Here is a 27,730-nt window from a genome sequence, read left to right as displayed (position 1 = left end):
AAGTGGTATTTTATTCCTTTTCGTCGTTGTTGAGGAGAGATCACGACACAGAGAACAGCAGTCCTGGTCACAGCGGCACGGTTTGGTTAGTTTCCACGAGAACACGATGAGCGGGAGGGGTGGGGTCTGATTTTCCACTCTCTTCACCAGCTTCGACCTCGTGCTGTTCCCCCTGCAGCAGGGCTGTGCGGAGCCCTGCCGGGTCCCTAACCCGCAGCACAGCCGCTGCACTTGCCGTTCTGGCCGGCGACAGGCGAGCAGAGGGTGCAGGAGCCCCCGCTGCTGCCTGGCCAGTGGGATGTGGACAGAGAAGCAAAGGACCCCTGCTCTCCCAGCTGCCCCTCCCCAGAGCACCGGCCCCAGCTGAATGCACCCCTTCAGCCATCACCTGACAGAGCCTCAGTCCAGGGACAGGAGTCTGAGTCCAGACGAGCTGGGCTATAGATGGGCATCTTGGGAGCAGGAAAGGCTGGAGAAGGGGGTGGGGTTCCAGAGCCCACGGGGTTATTGCTGAGAAGATATGCAAGGGGCACGTTCCCCAGGGGCGGAGTAAGGTGGGGCAGATGGGCACCAGGGAAGGGGTGTAGCTGCCCCAGGGCAAAGCGGGCTCATCGGCTCCTTGCTGGGAACCTCCCACTGCCAAGAGACCTCAGAACAGACTTGGTCCAGGGACAAATATGGAAGCAAGGTTCTTATAAAAGGAGTGAAGACGGGCCATGTAGAAGGATCACGAAGGTGATGTAAACCTTCCCAAGTCCCAAGCCGATCGGAGACTCTGCCCGTGCCCAACCCCTCCATCCACCCATAAATCAAGAGAAGGAACTGGCCTCTTAGGGACAAAGCAGACTCCCGGGAGTGGAAGGTGATGGGGCCATGGAGAGCAGAGACGAGCTGACAGCCACGTGGCTCAGCTCCTGCCCAGGAAAGTGGGGCCAGGTTCACTAAGATACAATGTCATCCACGAACAAGCAGCCACAAAGACCACATCATCAGACAGACACACACACACACAGACACACGTCACAGGAGGCAGACGAGACCACAGGCGGCAGGGAGGCAGGGGTTGCATCATCAAGTTGAGGACAGGTGTCGAGGGGTTGGGGAGAGGGTGGGGGACACACAAGTTCTTGGCTTCTCCTGGGGAAAGATCTGTTGCTGAAGTGGCCGGTTTTCTTAAGCATCAGAATTTGCATCTAAAGGTTCAAGCAGCTGCCTTCAGGTTCTAGAGGTTGAAGTGAGAGAGAATTTAAATTAAAACGAAGCTCTGGCTTCCTTTCAAAACTCTTTACCTGCTCGTCTCCCAGCCATTAATTAGGACAGACCCTCTGCCCACGGAAACTCCCAAGATGAGACCCACTCTGAGTGCCTTGTTCTCAGCAAATCAAGGAGGACGAGCCTGAGAAGCAGGGCCAGGAGATGAAGGTGGAGGAGGGCGTGGAGCTCAGGAGAAGGGCTCTCTCAGGGGGATGGAACCTGGTAGATGTGGAAAGGAAATTGTTAAACCCGGGATTTCTATCTCAGGACACCTCCAAGAATCGCTCACAGTCCTGAGACTCAGGAAAACAGGGTTTCCGAGGAAGTTCTAGTTAAAAAAAAAAAAAAAGACAACTGCTGGCTCAAGGTTCTCTCCCTGGAGCCTTCCCACACCGCTCCCCAGATTCCGAGTTGCCAGCTGCCATGACATAGACAGAACACCGAGCTGCAGCTGGGATGCCTGCCTCCTGGATTGGATCTACGTCAAACTGAGGCATCTTTAACCTTCCCGAGGCCCAGCTAGAAGACAGGAGGTAATGAGCCCCACTCTGCCCACCCTTAGGAAAGAATTCAAATGCTCCACAAGTACCCTGTGTTATTACCGTGATGGTAAAAGCTGGCGTGTCAGGCATTTTACATCCAGAAATCTCCTTTAACTTACGATTTAGGATAAAGTATATCCCTTATTTGTGTGGAAAAAAAGGCAGAAGTGAGCTGATAGAAGACTGATCCCCGCCACGCCCCAGTATATTCCAGGGTATGTTACAAAGGGAGACGGGCAGGAGCAGAGGGGTGTAGTGAGATGCAGCACTCAACTACAAAGCCCTGAGCTCGAGTTCCAGCCGGTTACTTACTATATGTATGGCTACTCTGTCTGACCTCAGTTTCTTCATCTGTAAAATGGGGCTAAATCCTACCTGTCCTTCTTACATCTTCTGGCAGGCTTGAGTGAGTTTGTGTTTGTGGCAGCATTTATTACTTTCCTGCATTACTGTTGATATAATGAACAATGGAAACGGATACTAAATAGAACTAAAAACAGCGCCCCTAAACGTCAAGAACTGATAATGCTGGTATGGGGGGGGTCATATACTATTCTCCCTACTTTTACGTAGGGTTGGAAAGTTTAAGACTAAAATGTTAACTTTAAAAAGCGGCCTGAAGGTACTCTCTGAATCATCACTGAAAGCCATTGTCTTTATACTACTTTGACATTAGGAGTATTTCACTGACTAATTCTCTCCCAAGTCATGCCCACGTGGTAGCTAGGATGGCACCCTATCAACTTGACCGCTGGGTTGCTACGGAAGCTCTATTTCCCGACTGCTCATTCTGTGTGTGTGTGGTACACCTGGGAGGTTTCAATCCGTCTGTCTCATCACCCTTCAGACATGAGCCTCCTGAGAGCACAGCTCATAATAAAAGCTGGGCGCGTTGCAAGAGCTAGCCCAGTTCTTCCCTGATGACCCCTCGGCCGGACTTCAGTCAGAACAGTGATGGTGACAGGAAGATGCAGGCAGACAGCATCTTACCTTTGTGCCTGAGGGCTGCACTTCAGTTCTCTGCTTTCTGGGGCTCCGTTGCTGGAAAGAGAACCAGAATGGAGGGTAGTGCATGAACCCCTCACCCCAGCGGGCCACCCCCTGCCGCAGCCGTGACTGTGCCTGTCTCTGGGGGGAACCTGACCCGCACAGCAAAGGTGACTCATGTGGATTTCGAGTCAGACAGACCTGGGGCAGATCCTTGTCCTGTTATTCGCTTGTTAGAGAACCTGGCACGTTCCTTAACTTTTCTGAGTCCCTTGGTTGTAAAATGTGGAGAGCGACGCCTACCCCGAGGGGCTGTGCGCCCATTAAATGAGAAGTGAAGCACTTTGTATCATGCCAAACACTAAGAAGATTCCCTGTAAACAGCAGCCCTCAGGAGCAGCAGCCTGTTGGTGGAGGGGAGGGAGCGATGCACAGCAGAGCCCTGGGGACCCCCCACTCTGGCACTATGCAAGCACGTCTGACCGGCCAGCTCTCAAGAGACGACGGCACCTGGCAACCGTCCCCGACCCTCAAGCTGTAGGAGAACCCTTGCCCATTCCCTCCATCCCACCTGGGCGGGTGGTCCTGACACTTACCATTTGCAGTGACGAGGCTCTCCACCTGGGCCTCCTCGTCCCCTGGAGCCCTGCAAGAGGATGAAATGCAAGCCCGTCAGAGGTCTCCAGGGCAAACCCAGAGAGCATCGCCACTCACCTTGCTGGGGCAGGGCCCTAGGATCCTTCTCCTCCAAGTCATAGTGGATCATTCCCCACCATGGGGCTCATGGGGCGGGGGAGGCCAGGGCCAAAGGGGATGTAGTCAGGGGAACTTACAGGTACCCTTCAATGTCGGCCCCTGAGAGAGCTAAGTACTGGGAAGAGATGGCCTAGGGCTGCATGGGGTCTTGGGTTGTGTCCTGCCACAGACTTTGGACTCCTGAGGTCCAGCGCTGCCCTGGGTTACCATGGTGGACTAATGGGTTGTGCCCTTAGGTGGAGGTAGAGGGTGGGCGAAAGGAAGCCCAACATTCCACAAAGCTCAAAGAACCTCATGAGCAGGTGACCACAGGGCAGTGTCACAAGTCCTGAAGAGAGGAGACAGATCTCAGGAGAGGCCCGGAGGCCCTCTGCTTCCCTTCTCCCAAGCCCAACTCAAGGGCCTCCAGACAAGGATCCAGCATCTTCTCCCCCTTCCCCCACCCCACACATACATCAGAAAAAGGAAGGATGGGCTAACCCTTGATGTTCTGACCTCTCCTCTGCCCCAAAGACTGTCTGACAATCCTCAAAACTTCCACCTCTACCCCAACACACACAGCCTGTTTCTGAGACAAGAATCCAAAAGCACACTCATTTGGGGTCACACACCACAGGCCCCTCCCTGTCCCCTCTTAGCATCATCACCCCAGATGTCCACAGCCATGGCATCCTTACCGCGGCTTCTGGTTAAAACCGCACTTGCACCTACGACCTGAAAAGCAAAGAAACCATCCAAGGTCAATGTCCTGCCTTAGCCACAGCAGGGCTGCCCAGTGAGTCTGTGAGACTGTGCGAACAGCAGCCCCGACTCCTGGGCACTGCACGGCTTGCACAGCTGCATGCGGCGATCCCTGGTTGGAGCAGGGCTCTTCGGCGGCCAAGGTTCAACCGTCAGCAGTTTGGATGGCTACAGCACCACTGTCTGCTTGACCATGTAAACGCAGACAGCTCCATGCAGCCCAGGCTCACGAGGGGAAACACACGCAGGGGCACACCCCTTGGAGCACTCTAAAGACAGCCCCTGTCTCCTCTCCTGTGACTCCCCCACTCGCGCCCTGATGGGGACAGCAGGGGGACAGCCACCTCCGCCCCTTCGTATCTGTGCTTGTTTTCATCGAGCACTTATTTTGTTCATTCTTCACTGTTTCACTGAGCACCTATTATGCGCCCAGCAGTGTACTAGGCCCTGGAGGTAACTAGGAAGACAGACAGGCTCCTTCCCTCTCCAGAAAAGAGAACCGCCAGTCTCTTACACTGTTCCCCACTCACTTCACAGCTGCAGACATTGCCCTTAGAGTGAACAAAGGAACAAACAAACTTACTTAGGATAAGCAGGATCCCCACCGAGAAGAGGACCACAGCAAACACCAATCCCCCGATCCTCAGGGTCTGGTAGTCTGCCAGAGGAACAAGAGTGAGAGATGAAAGAGGGGAAGGGCCAGGGAGAGCGTGTCCATCCCTCCCCTGGACGGGGCTGTGCCTCCCCCTCCCCACCCAGGGTCACTGTCCCTGCTCACCATAATGAAAAGGGTCCTTTTCTTTCTCCTGCTCAGCTGCTAGAAAAACAAACAGGTGTGGTCAAGGGGGAGACAGCTACACATCCTGATTCCCAAATATCCTACCCTGTCTCACAGGCCTCACTCCCCACAAAGGAATTCCTGGGAAACAGGGCCCACGAAGCAGAGATGCCCAGAGAAGCACGGAAGGGTGGGCCTGCCTGCCAGGTCCAGCCTAGAAGCCAAAGGCAGGTGCAGCTCAGAGCACCAATCAGTCTGCATTCACAGCATCCACATTTATTGCTCCTTTGTACCTTACGTCATCATCAAAAGGCAGGGTCTATTTTCCTCTTGTTATAGGTGGGGAAACTAAGACCACGGAAGGACACGTGACTTGCACAATCTAGAGACTGATGTACAAGGCTGACTCCCAAAGTTCTGGTTAAAAGTCTACAGGGACCTGGTGGGCTTGAGGGCTGGAGCCCATGGGGAGAGGTGGGCAGGCTGGAATAGGGGCTGTGTTAGCTGCTGCCTTCCAGGACTTTCTTTGCTGACTAAAGGCGGGACAGCTGGTCAGACATGTAGAACCTGAGAGCCCCCCAACCCTAGTGTCCCAAAGGGCCTGGACCTTCCACCAGAAAGGGGTACTTACCATTGGCCAGGACCGCCGGGGCCAGCAGGCCGCACAGGTAGAGCAACACCACCTCCATGGCGTCTGGGGACGGAGGGAGGAAAATGACTTTCTGGGTAGGAGACTCCCCACTCCAACCCTCAGGGCCCCAGTTGGATTCCCACCCCGACTCTGAGCTCTCTCCACACGGTGTGAGGTCAGACAACAGAGCCAAAGCAGCTGACGTTTATAGACTCCTTACGGAGTGCTCTGCACGCATGAGTTCAATTACAACAGAATCAGTTCAACTAGCAGGCACTGTGACTAACCCATTTCGCAGATGAAGAGGCTGAGGTTAAGGAGGTGAAAGGGCACTCATGGTAGCGAGTAGCGCAGTCTGGATCCCAACGCAGCTCAGGAATACCTCTGCCCGGCTGCCTCTCTGGTGCCAAAGTCATAAAACCCCAAGGGCTTGGGAGATCACATCACCTGTGTCCTCCTCTCTGGGCCACCTAGAGATGTGGCCATCTCTAGCTCATTAAGATGTCTGGGACTTTCTGGCCCGGTTCCCTACAACTGAGACCCACTGGCGGAAGTTCTTCTTTCTATCAGATTAAATGGGGCAGGTAAGCCAGGGGTTGGGGAGGAAGGCCTGCTGTTTCCTGGACTCGTTAGAGTAAACCCTGAAATGCTGACAGCTCTCCATCAAGGTACCCCTCACGCTCTCACCTCCAGAGTGCCCAGGTCAACTCTTCCTATAAACTTTAGTTCATAATCCTCCAGATAGGTGGTTTGATTAAACAAAGGGAGCACAGAGACATGCTCTCTGAGCATCGGCGCCCTGGTCTCTCCTTCCCCAGAAAGGGCCTGAGACTTCTGCTCGTGAGCTCAAGCCCCTGGTCTCTGGGGTCAGTGGCCCCTGGATGGAGGCAGAGGGCAGGGCCGGTTGGTCCCTCCCAGGGATGGATTTCGGTGCAGTTACACACACCTCATTCCTGGGCTTAATTAAAGGAATGTGGTAAAGAGCCAGAGAGGAAAGGGGAATGAAACCTGAAACACGAAGCCCAAGGCTGCTTCCTCTTTCTTAGTGGGGTGAGACTGGCAGCGGCCTAACCCCCTGCACACTGTCTAGGGGCCAGGACCATGCTTGCTCTGTCGGTTCACGCCCTATTCCATTCCGGCCCCGCAGCCAGCAGCCCCCAGCTGCCCTTCACCTCCCAGCCAGCAGAGGTCAGAACAGCTCCATCCAGGGTCAGGCCAAGGCACAGACCCAGAACTCTGGACTCCCAATTCAAGGAGCGTTTCTCATAAGGCAGTCATTTGCCTTCAATGCTACTTCATTTAATATTTGTATTTCTTTTAAGTTTCACATTACATTTTATATGTACAAAAATATATGTGGGCTTCCCTGGCGCAGTGGTTGACAGTCTGCCTGCCAATGCAGGGGACACGGGTTTGAGCCCTGGTCTGGGAACATCCAACGTGCCGCAGAGCAACTGGGCCCGTGAGCCACAACTACTGAGCCTGCACGTCTGGAGCCTGTGCTCCGCAACAAGAGAGGCCGCGACAGTGAGAGGCCCGCGCACCGCGATGAAGAGTGGCCCCCACTCGCCGCAACTAGAGAAAGCCCTCGCACAGAGGCGAAGACCCAGCACAGCCAAAGATAGGTAAATAAATAAATAAATAAAATTTAAAATATATATATATATATATATATATATAACACACATGTAATGAAACATAAAGGAAACACCCATTAAGTAACTTAAGAACTAGAACTTTATACGTACTGCTACATTTACTTCTATTTTCCTCCAACCCATCCCTCTGCCTTACTCCCAAAAGTAAACAGTACCCTGAATATATATTTTTAATCAGTCCCTTGCTCTTCTTCAAAAAAAAATTTTTAATTAAGATACCATTCACATACCATGAAATTCATCCTTTTAAAATGTATGATTCAATGATTTTAGTATACTCAGAAAAGTGCAACCATCAGCACTAAGAAACATTTCATCATCTCAAAAAGAAAGCGGGTCCCCACTGGCAGTCATTTCCCATTTTGCCTTTCTCCCAGTCCCTGACAACCACTAATCTACTTTCTGTCTCTACGGACTTGCCTATTCTGGACATTTCATATAAAAGTATCATAAAATACATGTCCTTATAGGTTCTTTGAGTTTATTCTATTGTTTTTTGCTTTAGATTTATCTTATGTTGGATGCCTAGTTCATTAATATTTAGCCTTTCTTGTTTTCTAATATCAGCATTTAAGACTATATAACCAGGGCTTCCCTGGTGGCACAGTGGTTAAGAATCCGCCTGCCAAGGCAGGGGACCCGGGTTCGAGCCCTGGTCCAGGAAGATCCCACATGCCATGGAGCAACTAAACCCATATGCCACAACTACTGAGCCTGTGCTCTAGAGCCTGCGAGCCACAACTACTGAAGACCGCGCACCTAGAGCCCATGCTCCACAAGAGAAGACACCGCAATGAGAGGTCCACGCACCGCAACAAAGAGTACCCCCTGCTCGCCACAACTAGAGAAAGCCCGCACACAGCAACGAAGACCCAAAGCAGCCCTAAATAAATAAATAAATAAAAAGACTATATAACCCTCTAAGTGCCACTTTCACTCCAAATATAAGCTTTGAAATGTGGCTTTTTGATTATTGTTTAGTTCTTAGCACTTTAGACTTGCATTATAATTTATTTGACCTGTGCATTAAGAAGCATGTTTTTAAAATGTCCCAATGTATAGTGATTTTTAATTTGCCTTTGTTACTGACTTCTAACAAGTGCACCGTGGTCAGAGAATGTGGTCTGTAGGATATAGATACCTTGAAATTTACTGAGACTTGCTTTATGATCTAGTATATGGTTATTTATTTCAAAAATTATATTCTGCGTAATTCCTTCATTGTTGGGAAGTTCTATATGCCCATTAAATTAAGATTATTAATGGTGTTATTTAGATTTCTATATATTGTCTCAGTTTTTGACTGTGTGACCTACCAAAAACTGAGATAGGTGCTTTAAAGTCTGCCACTGTGAGGAAGGATATATAAATTTATCCCTGTGTTTCTCACAATATTGTAACAGAAAGTTTAAAACTGTTATATTGTCCTGTGGGTTGGACCTTTTAGGATTATATAGGGATCCTGTCTTAAATTCCATTTTACTTTCTACTTTTCTGTGTCTTTATGCATTCTATCTTCAAAGAGCTAGATTTTTAAAAATTCAACCTGATTATTAACTGTCAAGTTTACTCCATTCAACTTTATTGTGACTATTGACATATTTGGTCTGATTTCTACCATCTGTTCTTCCCTACTTTTCTTATGTGTATTTCTCTTTCGACTTTTTTTTTTTTCTTATTCATTTTCTCCCTCTACTGCTTGAGAAATTACACAAGTTATTTCTAGTCTTTTAGTGGTTACCTTTGGAATTTTACCATTTGTATTTTCTATAGACTGAATGTTTGGGTTCCCAAAATTCATATGTTGAAACCTAATCCTCAATGAGATGGTATGTGGAGGTAGGCCTTTGGGAGGTGATTAGGCCATGAGTGGGGGGAGCCCTCGTGATGGGATTAGTGCTCTTCTAAAAGAGACCCCAGGAAGCCCTCTTGCCCTTTCTTCCATGTGAGGGGTCTGTGAGGAGACGCTGTCTATGAACCAGGAAGCAGGCCCTCGTCAGATACTGAATCTGCTGGCAACTTGACCTTGGACTTCCCAGCCTCCAGATCTGTGAGAAATAAATCGCTATCGTTTATAAGCCTTCTAGTCTATGGTATGCTGTTATAGCAGCCTCTGAACAGACCAAAACAGTATTCAACTTAACAAAGATTTTAAAAGTCTAAAGTTAAAATGTATAATAGTTATTAGGTACAATACTCTTCTTGAAAAATACAAATCACCCCCTTCATGATATATATGCTATTACTGTACCAATTTTCAGTTCTTTTCTTAATCCTATGAAACAGACGCTAGTGTTTCTATTTCTTGGAAAGAACATTTGTTTAGATTCACCCACGTGTATAGTGGCCAGCCTTCAAGCGAGCCCCCAGTACGTCCTGGTATTCACATCCTTGTATACTCCCCTTCCACAGTGCACCAGGGTTAGTCTGTGTGACCCATAATATATGGCAGAACTGATATATCACTTCCAGTATTAGATATAAAAGGCACCACAGCTTTCTTTTCCTGCTCTCTCTCTCTCTGGGATCGCTTGCTCTGGGGAAAGTTACCTGTCATGTCTTAAGGATGCTCAGGCATCCCTGTGGAGAGGCCCACGTGGCAAAGAACTGAGAGCCGCAGTTCAAAAGCCCACTAGGAAGTAAGCCTGCCACGAACCACGGAAGTGAGCCCGGAAACAGGTTCTCCAGCCTTCACTGACTGCCACCCTGGCTGCCAGCTTGAGTGCAACCTCATCAAAGACCTCGAGCAAAACCACCCAGCTAGGCTGCTGCCTGACTCCTGACCCTCAGAAACTGTGTGAGATAACAAACGTTTGTTGTTTTAAGCTACTGAGTTTGGCGGTAATTTGTTATGTTGCAACAGGTAACTAATACAACTTATTTACTAACTCATTTGTTCGTGATTCCTTTTGAATCTCAGACCTCCATCAAGCCATTTTCTTAATTCCCAGAGAACATCTTTTAGAATTTTCTTTAATGAAGATCTATTAGTTGTAAACTCAGTTTTTGTTTATAATTTCACCCTTTGGGTGGACAGACTCTAATGTGATCCCCAATAATTCCAACCTTCTAGTATTCAAACCTTTGTGTAATCCCCTCCCCTTGAACAGGAGTAGCAGCTGGGACTTTCTTCTAGCCAGGAGAGGGGTTATTAGGCGAGCAGGGCCCCTCCTGGGAGTAGGAAGGACACATATCAAGGGTTCCAGGCCACTAGTCACTGCTACACCTTCCCCTCAGCTCCCCCCAATCACCTCCATAGATGCTCACGTTCAAGTTAATCCCCCACACACATACACACTGAATTCCTAGACGGGGTTATACGATAGCGGGTTCTGCAAGGGATAAACAGGTGAACAGGACAGGGCGGCAAGGTTTGAAAGCAGAGGGCTCTGGTGTATCAGCAAATGTGAAGAGAGCTTCACAAAAGGCAGAGACTACATTCAAGGTTCAGCCAGCAGGGCACGGAAAAGGGGAGCAGGGAATACAACAGGAGGCCTGGGACATTTCCATGGAGGAGTTGACATTCCAGCTGAACCTTGAAAGCAGGATGGGATTTTGATGGACAGGGGTAAGAAGAGAGAAGAGGAAGGGCATTCTGGCAGAGGACACAGCATGAGCAAAGGCAGTGAGAAGGGAAAATGGGAAGCGGGGATAACAAATAGTATTCAAGTTCAAGTTCGGTTCAAGTGGAACCTCAAGGTACTTCATTCAGTAGTGGTCACCTGGGCTTCCCTGGTGGCACAGTGTTTAAGAATCCGCCTGCCAATGCAGGGAACATGGGTTAGAGCCCTGGTCCAGGGCTCTGGTCCACATGCTGCAGAGCAACTAAGCCCGTGAGCCACAACTACTGAGCTTGTGCTCTAGAGCCCCTGAGCCACAACTACTGAGCCCATGTGCCACAACTACTGAAGCCCGCGTGCCTAGAGCCTGTGCTCCGCAACAAGAGAAGCCACCGCAATGAGAAGCCCGCACACCGCAATGAAGAGTAGCCCCCGCTCACTGCAACTACAGAAAGCCCACGCACAGCAACGAAGGCCCAATGCAGCCAAAAATAAATTAAAAACAAAACAAAAAAAGTGGCCACCTTTAGTGGCTTCCTCAGAAGGATTCTGAATGAAGTGGGGCAGGAGAGAGGGCCTTCATCCATTAGTAATGTCTACATAGCGCAGGAGGGGGCCGTGACAGCCATCTGCAAAGTATTTGCCATTTCTAGAGTAAGATACCTTCCAAAACAGTGAATAATTGGGTTGTGTAAAGCATGAGGGTGTGGGTGGTGAGAATTCTGGTAAGACACTTGGGAGACAGCCTCTAGAGGATCTTGAATGCCAGGCTAAAGAGTAAAGACCTGTCTTTGTATTCTAAAGAAAACATTCCTGATCAAGTTACAGTGAGCTGAAAGAAATACTGTTACAGATTTGAAAAGGGACCAACTTCGCTCGGTCAAGCTGCTGCCCAGGCCTGGACTATACCAGCCACACCTCAGCACAAGCTTCCTCAGGGTGCCTCTTGGACCCCCACACCCATTTTTTTAAAATCCCGCTGGTACCCCTGGCACTGCCCTCGAGTCGAGTGGCCATGTACACATACAGAGCCTCTGACGGGACACAAAACGCCTTTCTCTCACTGATGCACCAGAGACTCTCTCTCTGCCTTCCCTCCCTCCCACACAGCTGCCCCTCTGTGTCCTACACCCTCCCAGTTCCCACACATTCCTTTATCCCAGAAAGGAAGCTGGGCTGCCTGGGGCTGGCTAGGGGGAGGGGGAGATTAAGAGGTGGTAGAAGTGGTACATCTCATTTCCAGGCCACAGAGTTTAAGAAGTAGATGGAAGAAAGGAGGGAGGGATCTTTGGAGGACGGAAAAGCAAGGCAGAATTGGGTGGAGCTGGGAGAGGACGTTCGGGAATATTACCTTAGCTTCCCGTGCATGTGAGGTCATGGACCCCCTACCTGGGGGTGCCTGAGGACCTGGCTCCCTGGGAGGGGGCTCTGGCGAAATCATCACTGTTAGATGGGGAGTCTTGAACTCTAGATCATTCAGATCATCCTCCCCATGTAGAAAATGGAACCAGTCACATTTTGCTTCCTCGGCAGCATCTCCTGAGAAAGGATTGATTTTCCATTCATTTTTCTGCTCCCTTCCATGCTCTCATTTATCTCTACATTGGTAAACAGCTGACACGTTGGGCGGCAATAGCACATCCATGTTAATTTTCCTCCCTGATCTCTCTGCTGTCTGCACACTTGCTTTTCTGCATGTGCAGGAGAAAAGCAATCAGAAGAGTTTCTCCGGTGATTATCTTTCCATCTGAGTCACATAATTTCACATAATTGCTGGGTAAAGCTGCTCAGAAAGAGAAGCCACTAGTTGATGATCCAGCATCAGGCTATGTTATTTTTGATTACACGCAGCAGCGAGGTAGATCAGAATACCCAGTTCTATTGTGAAAATAACTCAGAAATGACCTCCCTTTCAAATGTATAGGCTCCAAATTACAGTGGAACATCATTATCTCATCCTCATCTCTGTCTCACTCAGCCCCCAAGGCCTCACCTCCCATCCCTTCCATCCCACCTGCTTGCCTTCCTTTGGGTTCAGCCCATCAAAAACATGCCCAGGGGTATCATCAAGGCCTGGGTACTGGCAGGATCCCCAGAGAAAGATGAGGCCCCCTCTCCAGACAGCACATGCCAGAAGGGAGCCTTTTATGGGGTCACAGAATGCCCGAGCCCCAACGTTTAGGCTAACAGGTTACCCTAGACACGTTATTGTATGATTTAGCCTATGACGTATCCAAACCTTTGCGACAAAGAAGCTGGTTAAAAGAAAATTCCACTGTATATAAGTAGGATATAAGCAAGATCTGAGGTTTACCAGACGGAGTTAGAATCACAGAAATGCCAGTGAGTTCGAATGACTGAGATGAAAGCTCTTACTTTTTATTTGAGGAGACTGGGGCCCCAAGAGGAGTGCTGCAGCCAATTCGTCCAGCTAGTCAGGGGCAGAGCCGGGTCCAGAACCCACGCCTCCAGCCCCTGCCTACTGCTCTGGTCTGCTGGGATTGGGCAGTGGGCGGGCCAGGGCCGGAGGAGAGGAGCACAGTGACGGCAGCAGGGAAGGCTGAGCAATGCCCGAGAGCCCTCGGGCAGCCCAGCCGGAGCCAGGAAAGAAGACACAGACACGGCACCTCTAGGAATGCGGGTGACGAGGGCAGTGAGGCGGGGAGCAGAGAAGCACTGCCAGGCTCCTGGGCTCTCCATGAGAACACCATCTTGGGAGAATTCCCTGGCGGAAATGAGAGGAAATGAAAACTCTGGGATGGGAAGCCCATATTTGAAGCCTAGCTTGGGGCCTGGATTGGCTATAAGAAATGATAATAATAATCACGATAAACAGCATACAGGTCAGGTGCTATTTCTGCTACTTTAAGTATTCATTCTCATTTAATCTTTAAAAGTAGCCTGTGAAATATGTGTTACCATCAAATCCATTTTAAAGGGAAACAAATTGAGGCAGAGGAAGAGCAGTCCCCTGGGGAGTGAGAGCTGGATCCCAAACTTCTGCCCAGCTCAGTCTGCTTCCCTGCTGGGGGTAGGAAGGGTAATCTTCCTGCTGTGAGTCCTGGATTCCAGCCCGCCCAGCCCCACATCCCAGGGGAGGGCTCACACCCACTCAGGGCAAAGGGCCATGATGGGCCACCTGCACTGCTGCTCCCAGAGGGCTTACCTCCCAAGCAACTGCCACTCTGTTCCTTACTCCTGTCCCAGTCCAGCGGGCTTAGGCTGCAAGGCTCAGCCCCCTGAGAGAATCAAATGAACTCTGCAAAGAGGGGTTCCTGCCTCTGGGTGAACATTTACCAACCAAGCCCTCTAACATTGTTGGCTTCATACATACTCACGAGAGAAGGAGACAGCGGCATGGACAGTGCCTGCCAGCTCACCCCCAAAAGAGAATTTCTATTCCCTTGTTGGACAGAGAGTTGTTCACTGGAGAGGGTGATTTTTTTTGGTAACAGATTATGGGATTTATGCTGTTGATTAGGTCAGAGGTGACAGCATGGTGTCGGGAGCAGTGGGGGATCAGCCAACTCCCCTGCCCACTCCAAGGCTATTACAAAGGTCAAGTGAGATAATATATGTGAAGGTTCTTTGTAAACTGTGAAGCTCTGTGATAAGAATACCTAATATTTATTAGGCATTCATGGCATGCCAAGTACTGTTCTAAGTGGTTTACGTGTACTAACTCATTCAATCCTTACAGTAGTTCTAGGAAATGGCTCTGATCATTCCCATTATACAGATGGAGAAACTGAGGACACAAAGGTTAAGCAAGTTGTCTAAAGTCTTTGCTCCCGAGTCCTCGCTTTTTTTTTTGAATTTTATTTTATTTATTTTTTTATACAGCAGGTTCTTATTAGTTATCTATTTTATACATATTAGTGTATATATGTCAATCCCAATCTCCCAGTTCATCCCACCACCACCACCCCGCCACTTTCCCCCCTTGGTGTCCATACGTTTGTTCTCTACATCTGTGCCTCTATTTCTGCCCTGCAAACCGAGTCCTCGCTTTGAACCACTCCACCATCCTGCCTCTCTGCCACCCGGTGGCGTTGGGGCCTTGAACAAGTCACTCTACCTCTCAGAGCCTTTGCTTCTGAAACTGTAAAACAGGAACAATAACAGGCATCTCAGGAGCTGGGAGGATTAGATGAACCAGCCTCTGTGCATGCACAGTTAATTGCCCACACCTTCCCCTCTGGAGGGGAGACAGCTCCTCCCCCACTCCAAAGCTACAGGTCTACTGGGGGCTGCCAATCACAGCCCCTCCCTTGTTGCTAAAAGGACTGGGTTTGAGACTTCGGTATTCCCCCAGGGGCTGTCACATCGTCTGGAGGCAAGGGAAGAAGGGTCAAAGCAGCCAAGCTGTGAAATCTGGGGGTGGGGGGATCTGGCGGGGGCAGTCAGGCAGCAGCTCACAGGTGAAGAGCCCGTGGGAGAGAAGCAGGGAGAAGAGATGGGGACAGGGTAGTGGCTGACCGTGCTCCAGCTCATCTGTTCTCAGCCCAGCGCTGCTCTGCCCATCCCACAGGCCGGCCGGCTCTATGAACCGGTAATCCCTGCCTTGCCCCCAGGCAGATGCAGTGCTGTTTGGGTCATTTGCGATGAAGAGATACCATGTCACAGCCGAGCACTCTGCATGGTAAATACCAACTGCTTTTTAAGTGTCAACTGTTGATTCTATCACCATCCCCCCAACTCTTTCCTCAGCTTCCACCTTTATTATCTAGCTTCTCTTGGGAAATGGGGAAGAGATACAGAGAACACAGCTGGGGAAAGGCCCCGGGTGCCCCCTTTCACTTCCCAACACAGGCGGGGGACAGGCCTCAGCCCGCAGAGGAAGCAGGCAGAGGAGGGCTCTACAGATGCAAAAGGCTCCCCAGAGCCACTGGCCTCCAGAAAAACAGGCTGCATCACCCAGGGCCACCAACAAGTGGCGTGGGGAGCTCAGATCTGCCTGGGACAGCAGGGACGGGGCCACATGGGTGAGCCCCTACCAAGAGACACAGAAGCAAGACAGGACCTGAGACAGAAGAGGAAAGAAACCCCAGAGGAAGAGCGGCTGAACGGGGAGGGGCCCAAAGAGAAGTGCGAGACAGGCAGGCAAAGGGAAGAGAAAGGAAGAGTCTGCAGGACAGAACGGAGGCTGGCCAAGGGGAGGGGCTCCCAGCAGAAACTGAGCAAGAGATGCACACGGTGACAAAGCAAGGAGAGGCGGAGACTGCTGAGAAAAGAAATCGGCTTTGTAGAAACATCAAGCAAGGCTCCACGCTGTCGCCCTCCCCATGAGGCCCCAGCTGGGCCTCCATCCTTGGCTGCCTGTGTGCCTCCACCATACCCTGCCTGCCCCAGTCACACGGGTGCTCCAAAGAGCAGAGAAGGGAAAATGCCCCTGGGCAGGGCGTGGGGAGGAGAGTCAACGGACAGCTGCAGCTCCTGGGAGAAGACATTTCATCCCCCTCCCTGACTGTAGGACAGCTGCCCAGTGGAAGACACAGGGTCTCTGCTGTCCAAGCAGCCTGCTGGGCAGGGCCGAGCAGACTTCTGCTAGACTGGGATACTGTGCACCCTGGTCCTCCTGCCTCTTGGATTTAAGGGAGGTTGAGGCAAGATATATCAGCGCAGAGACTCTTGTCCTACAGCCCCAGACCCTCGAGTGTACCTGTGGCTGTCGTTAAGACAAAGGGGGACCGATGGTGTTGTGTACGCTCCACCCAACCCTGCTCCTGCTACCTGCCCACGGTGGCTGAAGGGGATGATGAGGGTGATGGTGGTGATGTTGATAACACCAAACATCTGTAAGACACCCGACTCACCAGGCAACTTCACAAGCATTAGCTCAAAGGAACATCACAACTGCAGGCGATGCTGGATATCATTGCCATTTAACAGATTAGAGAAGGTGAGGCTCCGAGTTACGTTGCCTCGTTCAAGGCCCCACAGCTAACAATGGCACAGCTGGCATCGGCTCCTAATTCTGTGGATGCCACATGCTAGGCCCTTTCCACTCTTCCTTGCTGCCTCCCTGGCACATGTGGCAATGCATGGGGACTAAGGGAAATCAAAATGCTGACCTTGGCCCAAGACCATGCAGGGCTCATTGGACGGGAGTGTTCTTACCCAGGCCAGGGGAGAAAAACCAGTGTGAGAGAATAACCCAAATAAAATTAAATAGCTTTATTTAACTTTGGCATGTATTCTGTCATTTTTTCCCTTTCACAGTTTCCTGCTCAACTCTATTCTGTCCACTACGACTGATGTGAAGGCTGGGACCCTGGAGCCCCTCAGGAGGCGGGAGGAGGCCTGGCATATCCTTCAGCCATCGCTGGCCCCCAGCTATTCACAGGTCTTCCCGTTGCTCCCAGCTGAGCTTCAGCACCACCACGGTCCCTGCTGTCCCTCCCCAGTCTCCCCACAGCAGCTGCTGGGCACCCTGATGCTCTCTGCCTAGCAGAACATCAGTGTATGTATGCAGGGAGCTACACAGCATCCCAGACCAGTTGTAGGGCATCCTGTCCATTGGAGCTAAGCTCACAGGCGATGCCAACAGAACTACCAGCCCAGCAACGGACAGCCTTTCAGAGCAGACTGCCAAGCTGCAGATCCCCTTCTCTTCTGGTATGGTTCAGAATTAGATTAGGGTGTAGAATTGAAATAAAGACCACCCCTACTCAAAAATATATCCACGCCCACAACATTCTCCCAAGGAGAGAGTTCTTAACTCAACCAAATGCTTCGTTTAAAAGGTAAATACTTACATTCCTAACAGTTATTTATATCTCGGCCTGAGTTATTGAATCAGATTGCTTTCCAAAGAGCTGAGATCCGCCTGCACTTAGGTGGAGAAATTGGTGGAGAAGAGAGGATAATTTTGGAGCAAGGTGTAATTTTGGAAAGAGTGGCATCATTATCCTTCCAGTAACCAAATTAACAAACATTTCTTGATGGCCTACTGCTGCCCAGGACCGTAGTCATCACTGGGGGAGCTGCAGCAACACAGTCCCTGCCTCATGGAGCTTACAGTCTTAACTGAGTTCACAGGATTTCCTCCCCGCCTGCCGAACTCCACGTGGTGTCGGTGGCAAAGTCCCAGCCACGCTGACTCCTGCGCTATCCCTATCGTCTTCTCTCCCGTTGCTCGCTCTATAGTTCAGACCCTCATCATTGCGCCCCTGGGCTGCTGGTATGCTGATCACTTCTCTCCCAAACTCAAGTGTATCATGGTGCTTCCATATTCTATTTATTTTTTAAAAAATCAAAACTTTTTATTCTGGCATATAAATACCTCTAAGTCTATCCCTTTTCTACCCTTTCAGTATTTTCTCCCATTACTTTCAGCTAAGATGGTCTACTCCCATCCCCTGCCACGCGTGTTTTGATCTCCAGGCCATTGTATATTCTGTTCCCTCCACTTAGAATGCCCTTCCCTCCCCTGTTTATTCCAGTTCTCAGCTCTGGCTGCACCTCAGGATCACATGGAGAGCTTTTTCATAATAATAATAATGGGGATCAACTATGTCCCATCAAATTCTAAACTCTGGGGGTGGGACCAAGGCATCAGTAATTTTTAGAATCTCTCCACTCATTCTAACGTGTAGCCAAGGTTGAAAAATGCTGTCTTTGTCCAACTGCCACTCCAGCCCACGGGCTGACTTTCTTTCTCCAGCCTGTGACCTGTCATTAGCACTGATTTGCCACACAGCACATTCTGGTTTAATGCTCTCTTTAATAAGGTTCTCCTGCCTGGAAGCTCTCTGTGCTACTCCACAACTTGTAAGACCTGGGGCGGTGCAGACAGCCGGCGAGTGCTGGTTGACAGATTGATGTTTGTCTCGAGGAGTGGAAAACACAGCTCTGATCACCAGGCCCTGGAACCCTGCTGAAGTGGGGGCACTAAAAGGGACTGGAAACCCAGCGCTGTCAACATCGACAGTGATGAATCGTGCTGATGTGATAAAAGTTGCACTTTACCTTTGTGATTTTCCTCCACCAAACCCATAAGCCCAGTCTTATCACGAGAAAAACGTCAGCTAAATCCCCATTGAGGGGTATCCTGCGATATATCCGACCAGTCCTCTTCAAAAACTCTCAAGATCATCAAAAACAAGGCAAGTCTGAGAAACTGTCACAGCCAAGAGGACCCTAAGGAGACACGACAACTAAATGGGATGTGGTTAACTGGATGGGGTCCTGGAATAGAAAAAGGACCTTAGGGAAAAACTAAAGAAATCTGAATAAAGCATGGTCTTTAGTTAATAATAATATATCAATATTATTTCATCAATTGTAACAAATGTACCACACTAATGTAAGATATTAATCGGGGAAACTGTGCAGGAGGGTTATATTGGAACTCTCTGTACTAGCTGTTCTGTTTTTCTGTAAATCTAAAATTTTTCTTTAAACAGTCTATTAAAAATAACTTAATACATTTTTAATTCATTTTAAAACAAAACAGCTCCCCAACCACACATGCTCACCTTCCTGGCAAGCGGTGTGGAGCCCTGTGCTCTGCTGGTGGTGTCTGATGTTTCTGTGATAGGGGCTGGGCTTCTGGTTCAGACCAGAGCCAAAATCCAGCAAAGGCTTTTAGAGCTGCCTTTTCAAACAAGTGCTTTGGGTCCAACCAGAGGTTGCTGATGGACCTGTACCCTTCAGAGGAACATGCAACGTGTTCCCTTGATCTGCATGTTAAACGCTCATCAAATAAGCATAAACATAAATTATTCTCTTTAATAGCCTAACTATAAAATTCCAGAGAAGGGCTGAAGAGCAGAGAGAACTCAAAGCCTGGGACTCAGGAGAGAGCAGAGGGTGGTGACATTCTCACAGGCCGAGGGGCTCACAGTGGCTGCTGTCACTTTACTGACTTCCCTGCACTGCCCCAGGGCAGCTGGACCTCCTTACAAGCAGGGCCGGGCCTCTGGCCCCCATCATCACTGCTGACACCCACCAGGGTGGCCCCTTCCTACCAGACCCCTCTCATCACAAGGGCCCTCAGGCCTGGCAGGGCCCCCTTGTGTAGCCCCATCCCTGGGTCTGCCCCACCGTCCTTCCTTCAGGGAGGAGGGCACCCCACAGCTGGGAGGCTGGAGGCTGGGCCCGCTGGTCCCCATGACTCAAAGCTCTTCCCATTCCGTGAGCCCAGACCCAATCCAACCCGGCTGCACAGGGGGCATGGGAGGGACAAAACTGCTTTATCACGTACAGAGAACTTACTATTTTAACTCGGAGGCACCTTTATCTTTAATGTGGGATTACTTCTGAGGCAAAGGAAGAAAAGACCTGACCACAAAAAGAAATAAGACCCTTTCCCTAGAAGCGGACACACCGAATTCACAAATCACAAACACAGGCCTGGTTTCTAAAAAGATTCCCTGGAGCGACCTGAAGCTGGCCCACCAGCAGGGTCAGAGGGCCTTTCTTCCTCCCCTCCCCCATCACTGCCGACTATGACCGTCTTTGCAGCACCATCCCAGACATCACCCTGTGGGCTTGTCCCAACAGCCCTCAGAGGCAGGCACACAGGGCAGCGTTGTGTGGCCAACCCCAGCACAGGCCGGTGATACAGTTGTCCAGAGTGAGTAAGGGAGCGGGACTATGCCTGCCACCTGCCAGCCCAGGGGCCCGTGCCCCTGCCCCCCGGGGGATCTCAGTCCAGTTCCGGGGAGTCTGGATGGTGGGCAGCCTACTGACAAAGGCCCATTCAAGAGAGGCCAGACGAACAGTCCTAGCGGCAGAAACAGAAACTCGGAGCAGCGGCCAGAGGCCCAGGGGCCAGGCCCGAGTAACCCTGCCCACAGCCAGACCACAGTCCCTGCCCCTTCCAGCCTCTGCTCAACAGCCCACCTCCGCTGAAAGCACAGCTCTGGGCGGCGCGTTTGAACCTACAGGGCACTTTGTCTATGCTCACGTTGTCTTGAGGGTAGAAATGACACAGGGATGCACCCTGACCCGTGGGCCTGCATACCTGGAAACCTGCCCAACCTGGTCCCGTCGCCTGCGTGGAGGTTTACCCGACCTCTGCTTCGGGAAATGCACTGTCTCCTCCCTCCTGCCACACGCCTCATTGCCCCAGTTCCCACAGAGCCAAGGCCCACGCCTGTCTCCAGGTACCACCATCACGACCATGTGCGTCTCTCCCATCAGACTGTGAGCTCCTTGGAAGCAGAGGCACATTCTAGGCATCTCTGAAGCTCCAACACTTTGCATAGTAGCTGCTCAGTAAATGCCCATGCCTGAATGAATGGATGCTTCAGTATCATTATGCCTTTAGTCATAATCCAATCTAAGCCCAGAATAACCTGAGGATCTGTGTGGAATCTTAAAGGAATTTTAAAACTTCCTCAGTGCTCCCCTGCCCCCACCTCCTCCAGCCAGCTCTCCAGGTCTCCGTCAAGCCCCAATCACCAAAACGCTGTGATGAATAAGCTTCCTTCCATCGCCTTCAGCCCTTAAACACCTCCAGACCTCCGATAGGGTCTGACTCTTAGTTTTCAGACTCTACCAAAGGAACAGGCAGACTGAAATGACACATGGACATAAAGGAATGTATCCTTCAGGTATGTGTGGTGGGTACCTGGGTAGCAGTGACAGGTGGGAGAGAGCTTAGAGGAACAAGTGGGCTTTCACCGTGCCCTGGTGGGTGAGGACTTTTTCCCACATATGTTCAGTTCACATATGGTCTCTGGGCTTTCTCCATGTCTGACACTGTGCCAGGCCCCATCTGGGGCAAAAAACAGACCTTGCCTTTGAAGAGGTAGGAGCGGGTATGGGGAGCAGGTGTGGGGAGCAGGTGTGGACATAAGTAGCTAAATGAAGGCTCAGTAGGCGTGTACTCTAAGGGAAGAATCAACCGAGAATTTCACGGGTACCAGGAAGAGGAAAGCTTGTCTGTTTACTTGGAATTAGGAAAAGCTATTTGAAAGAATGAGCACTGGAGAGAAGCCTCAAAGGATGCTATAACAACAACAATGTCATTTTAATAATAACCATGTGTCATTATTATTACTATTGTTATTATTATAGCAGCTAGTATCTACTGAGTGTTTACCATATGCTGGGCACCAAGAAGCATTTGACATAGCTTACCCCTGGCTCAAACCTCATGCCCATTTGACAGATAAGAAAACTGAGGCTTAGAAGAGTTAAGAAAACTAGGAAGCGTCAGCACCCAGATTACAGCCCAAGTCTGTGCGTCTCCAAAGGCCGCTACCCCCTACTCAGCTCATTCCTGTTAGGGCCTGAGTGGAGGCAGAGGGTAGGAAGTGCAAGGCTCAGGACGACCATCTGGAGAAGGGGCCTGGAGAGATGGCTGCAGCCGAGTTCCTGAGAGCCTCGAGGGCCAGTGCCAAGTACCTGTCCTCATTAATAGGCAATGGAGGGCTTCCCTGGTGGCGCAGTGGTTGGGAGTCCGCCTGCCAGTGCGGGGGACACGGGTTCAACCCCTGGTCCGGAGGCTCCCACATGCCACGGAACAACTAACCCCACGTGCCACAACTACCGAGCCTGCGCTCTGGAGCCCGTGAGACACAACTACTGAGCCCACATACCACAACTACTGAAGCCCATGTGCCTAGAGCCCGTGCTCCGCAACAAGAGAAGCCACCGCAGTGAGAAGCCCGCACACCGCAACGAGGATCCAATGCAGCCAAAGATGAATAAATAAATAAAACAAATAATTTTTTAAAAAAATTTTTAAAAAAAAGGGCAATGGAGAGATCGGACATATGGGGCCACAAGGTCAGTGGTAAAAGGATGGGGGCTGAGAAAGTGGAAGGGAAGAGGCGGTCACAATGGTCTGGGTGAGAGACTGCACCGGGGTGAGGTGAGAGGGTGCTCGGGAACCTGTGAGCTCATGCCTGTGTGTTAGGTACGGAGATTATGTATGTGTGAGAAGGGGAGAGTGTGTGCCAGTGTGAGCGACACACGAGCAAGCGTGCAGCCCTGCTTGTTGAAGAAGGACGTTGCAGGGCCTTCCCAGGGGAGGTGCGGGTAAGGTCAGCTGGGGAGAGAGGGAGGGACAGGGCTAATGGATGGATCTACCGGTGCAGGAGGGCTCCGGTGAATGAAACCAGCATCTGACTTTCTCACAGCTCTGTGGGTCCTGGGAAGCCCACAGGGCCTGGCATAGGGGAGGGACTCAGTTAACATTTGTTCAAGGGATGGCTTGTATGAATTTAAGACCTCGCCTCTTGTCCCTTCCCAGGCCTGGCTTTGCCCTCCAGCTGCATGGGGGGCACTGTCATTCCTCCCTCATCCCTGGCTTCAGATCAGATCTTCTGAGCTCAGCAGGCACCTTCCCATGGTCCCAGCCTGGTTCCCAGGGCCCCAGCCCCGCTCCCCCGCGCATCTTTGTAACAAGTGTGTTCCTGTGTGAGCTCCAAGCTGACTTCATACTTTCCCAGGTCAGAGGGCCCCTCCCCCTTCCCATTCCAGAGAAGAGAAGATGATGCCAAATTGGTTCCAAGCTTTTGTCTTGGCCAGAGACACCCTGCTTCTCATTAGAGACAGAAAACCCTGATCGGCACCTCCCGTCATGCTCTCCAGCTGGTCCAAGGCTCTCCATCCAGAGGATTCATAGACCCAGCAAATGATGGCCTTGGACCTCATCCTCTCCAGAGACCACATCTCCCAAGACTCCACCCAGCCCCAGTTTTCATCCTGGCAGAAGAGACCAGGTGCACATGGTGTCCAGGGGGACAGGCTACTGCAGCCTGAGAGAAAGAAGCCCAGTCTGAGCTGCCTGAGCATCTCCTGGCCCACGGGGCGAAAGGGGAGGCCTTCTCCGGAGTGACCGGAAACCAGCCCCTTTCCTGCTCAGCTCAGCTACAACCCTGTGTTATGAAATCATGAGTACAGTTTGTCACCCGGAGAGAAAAGGGATCTCTTTCAAGACTGTACAATCTATAAAAATTAGGAGGCAGAAATGCCTTAGAAATCATGAAATCTAGCCCCTCTGCTGACGGATGTGGAAACAGAGGTCTAAAATCGTGGAGGCTTTCAGTTGCTTGAGATCAGTCTAAACCATTTCTGACTTTTGCCAGAAACCCAGTTTGCATCCTAAAGGATATCTGTGTCATGAATGCACTTCCCCCTGGAACACAGCCAGGACTACAACCTGGGTCTGTCTCCAGTTCACAGCCTTTCTGCTACAGGCTCTCTGCCTCCAGGGGCTGTGCCTGTCATGACTGGTTTGCTTCCTCCAGGGTGTTCTGGCAGAAGCTGGTGGGTGATTTGTCAGACAGTGAGTCCTGGGGGCTGCCTGGCACAGTCTGCCACCCAGATGGCAGCCAGCTAGGTCCAACAGGGCTGGGCTCTGACTTACGGGGGGTCTGGTGGGCTGGCTTCCCTATGGCTGTGGGGAGTTTCCAGGGTCTAGGGAAGTGCTCCTCCTGGCCCCTCTCCGGGCCACATTCTCCCAGAAAATAGGATGGAGCAGGCTCCCCACCCACTAGGGCACCCACACTTTGGAAGGGATCCTGGTCCCCAGAGGATTGCTGGCAATAAAGAAAAGAAGGCAAGTGATGTGGGACAGGAAGTATGGGGTCACAAATCCTGGCTAAAGAGTCAGAGGCCTCAGCCACAGCTGGGTGTGTGACCCTGAGCCTCAGTTTCCCCATCTACGTGATGTCCTGATTGGATGTTCCCCTTCCGGCTCTGAGAAATCTAGGACTCTGAGGTCAGGGACTGTGTCTTCCTTCTCACCCTCATGGCCCTAGCAATGAACACATTGTAAGTACTTAAAACAATTCCTTGAATAATTGAATGAAATGGGGCCTAAGTCAGTCCAGAGATCACAAGGCGGCCAGGAAGGAGACCCTTGCCTCCGGTGACTACCACGAGGACCCCTAGAGAAGCGACAGGTCTTAGAAAAGCCCTGGCAATCCAGGAGCCCTCTGCAAACCCACTTCCTCTCCTAGATGCACAGATGTGGCTGGCGGAGCCAAGGAGAAAGCAGGAAAGTATACCTGCGGGAGGGAGGATAGCCTGGACCTCCTCCCTGCCATCACCCTACCTACACTTTCTACACTCACCTGGCTCCTCTTTCTGGCTCCCCTCTCCTCCCAGCCCCCATCCAGGCTTTGTCTCCTCTCCCTGCCCTCTCTGCTCTCCGCTCTCCGCTCTCCAAACACAGTCACACTTTTCCTCCCTCCTCTGGGGAGGCTCAGAGCCTCCTGCTGGTCCCAGAGCTGCCTGATCCTCTGCTAGGCAGGAAGACTCAGCAGCAGAGTCCAGCCTCCTAGGAGGGGCCAGGAGCCTCAGGCTTTCTCAGGGTCACGGCAGGTAGAAAGCTGCCATGGAGAGATTTAAATTCTGGTCCATGCCCAGCCTCTTGCATCTAGCACCTAGGAGAGGGGCTGCCCTCTGAGGACATCTGGAAGTGCATTCCTCTCCACCTTCTTCTGCAGGGTTCTTGGGGAGGTGTTTCCTTCTGGCCGTCTTGAGCCTTCCCCTACATGCTCCTTGGCATAGAGCTAGGAAACTGCCCTCTCTCTTCCAGCCTGAGACCTACTGCGAAGAAGTACTGCGTGTGTGTTGGGGAAGCAATGGGATGTTATTGCTGGTATGTGTGAAAGCACACACCGTGCGATGACAGGGTGTACGTGTGGCATTGGGGGTGACGTGTTGTGTGTGGTATATGTATGGTGTATTCGGCGTGTTGTGTGGTGTACGTGTGGTATGATATGTGTGTGTGTGGTGTGTTGATGCAGTGTGTGTGGCAAGTACGATGTGCGGTATGTGTGTGAGTGTATAGGTGGTGTGGCAAGTGTGCCTATGTTTGGGGTGTGTTTGTGATGCGTACTGTGTGTTGGGGGGCCTGGATGGGGTAGGGGCCACATCACTTTGAGCTGGGAGCTAGCTAGCTCTCCAGAGTCTCCTACTCTGAGAAGTCAGGGATAACCAGTATCTAGGCAACCATGTTGGGGGGAGGGGAGGAGATATGGAGGTAAAGAATGGGCAGGAAAAGGAGGGAGGCTGAGAATTGAAGAGGGGTTTCTATGGCAACTACCGGGCAGGTCACGTGAAAAAGGCTAAGTTGCGGAAACAGATATACATATCCACACATACACAGTATGAGGGTACTGGGCCCTCACAGAGGGATCCTTCAACAGAGGACGTGGGCTGCCCACTGATCCATCTCCAAACCTGGAAATCTGGGCCCAGCCAGAGAGCACAACGCCAAGGAGACAAAGCAAGTGGAGACAGAGGCCCCATTCGTGGCGAGAAGCCCCGGCAGCCACAGCCCACCGTGTCTGGAGGTGGGCAGCAGGGGCCTAGCCAGGCCCATTGCTCCAGTGTGGCTGCTCCCTGCTCCCACCGTCGGGTGCTCCCTTTACCCGCCACCACTTGTAAGAGCCCAGAAGCGAGCGCCAGCAGCCCCAGGCGGCCCTTCCAAGTCTCCATGGAAGCCCAAGAGACACAATGGGGAAGGCTGTGCCAGGGCCAGCCCTGCTGGGGAAAGAGGGCTGGGTACCAGGAAAGGAGGGAATCGGGGGGGGGGGGGCGGTCAGGGCCCCCTGGAAGAAGCTAGGACTGGTTAGACGAGAGGAGAGGAAAATTGATGCAGACACTCTCATGAGCCCCATGCCCTGGAATCAGCCTTCCTTATCTGCCCCCATTCCCAGCGCCCACTGCCCAGCCCCAGCTCTCCCTGTCCCCCAAGCACCGAGCCAGCAAGTTCCATTTTGTATGGTTATGTGTGCACACACACAGCCGGCGCCCTCCCTCTCTTCACCTCCGCACACTCCACTTAAAGAGTCCAAGCTTCCAAGTAACAAAGGAAAACCCCCTGGACACAGCGGAGAGCAGCCCTTTCCCCTTCTCCCAAAACCGTAGCCCCAAGCTCCAGGTAGCGGCAAGCCCCTTTCCAGAACACCTTCACTCCCACCGCCACGGCCTGCCTCCCCTCGGCAGCCCCTCTTCTCTTCCGACGACCACCTCCGGGTTTCCATCCCCTGCCCGGTTTCCGCGGCCCAGGCGACAGCTGCCCGGCGAGGACCGCTCACACCCACCGAAACAAACCAACCCTGGCAGCATCCCGGTGCCCCGCGATCTGTCCCCACCCCAGCCTCTCTCCCTCTCCGGAAGAAGAACCCAACTTTGCCACGACCGCAGCCACTTACCTGCACGGCGCGGTCCCCTCCGAGACAATCCCAGGAGGATGCGCGGAGTCCAGAGGAGCCTGGGAGCGGCGGGGCTGGGGGCAGGGCTGTGGGCGAGGCTTTCGCTTTTTTCCCGCCTCCCCTGCTGGGAAGGGTTGGGGCTTGTTGGAGAGGCGCGTCCTGCAGGGGTGGGGAGTGGTGGGCGGGAGCTCAGCCGGGGCTGGGCTCCGGCGACCGCGATGTCACCGTCCGCCGACCTCCGGCTGGCGTCCGCGCGCAGACCCTCTCCTGCTCGCCGCGCGCCGCCGGCTCCTCGGAGCGCGCCGCCGCTGCTCCCGAGTGCGGGAGAGATTCTTTTTCAAAGGGCGGGCGGGCCGCTCCGAGAAGCAACAGGAGACCGCCGTCGAGGGCGCGGGCCAGCGCCGGCGCGCATTCGCCGCCAGCTGTGGCTTTTTGGTTTTCCTCTGCTGAGGGTGGGGAGGGAGCGAGACAAACACGATGACAGAGCTAAGTGTCTCTCCGAAATAGTAAACTCGGGGAGGGGGGAGGGGGGACGGAAAAATACGAGAAAACAACCCAGCACCAGACACAGCAACCCACGTTCATTGGAAGTCTTGACAATGAAGTGGGATGCGCACCTAAAGCATGAATGGCTGTGTCGTGGGAGCGCGAGCCGGTTCTGGCCGGACTTGTCATTTTTAGCAAGAGCCAGGGGGG

General features: G+C 51.8%; 1 protein-coding gene across 2 annotated transcripts; it reads right to left on the bottom strand.

Moving 5' to 3' along the window:
• Positions 1–27,119, bottom strand: LOC309826639 (FXYD domain-containing ion transport regulator 6). 2 transcript variants are annotated; one of them, XM_082660917.1, is made up of 8 exons: positions 27,035–27,119; positions 5,690–5,752; positions 5,059–5,097; positions 4,864–4,938; positions 4,217–4,253; positions 3,380–3,429; positions 2,787–2,837; positions 1–1,222 (listed from the first exon to the last, which is right to left on the bottom strand). In XM_082660917.1, the coding sequence occupies exons 2-7, from the start codon at positions 5,745–5,747 to the stop codon at positions 2,809–2,811; spliced, it is 288 nt and encodes a 95-aa protein (XP_082517043.1). In that variant the 5' UTR covers positions 5,748–5,752; positions 27,035–27,119; the 3' UTR covers positions 1–1,222; positions 2,787–2,808. The 2 variants fall into 2 exon arrangements, with proteins under 2 accessions (XP_082517043.1, XP_082517044.1); XM_082660918.1 differs by having other exon boundaries at positions 5,059–5,094.
• Positions 27,120–27,730: the final 611 nt, after the last annotated feature.

The sequence above is a fragment of the Grampus griseus genome (genome assembly GCF_964374135.1).
Source record: "Grampus griseus genome assembly, chromosome: 8".
In the NCBI taxonomy this organism is placed as follows: Eukaryota; Metazoa; Chordata; class Mammalia; order Artiodactyla; family Delphinidae; genus Grampus; species Grampus griseus.
The sequence above is the reverse complement of the archived record's forward strand: the minus strand, read 5'-3'. Positions and strand labels throughout refer to the sequence as shown.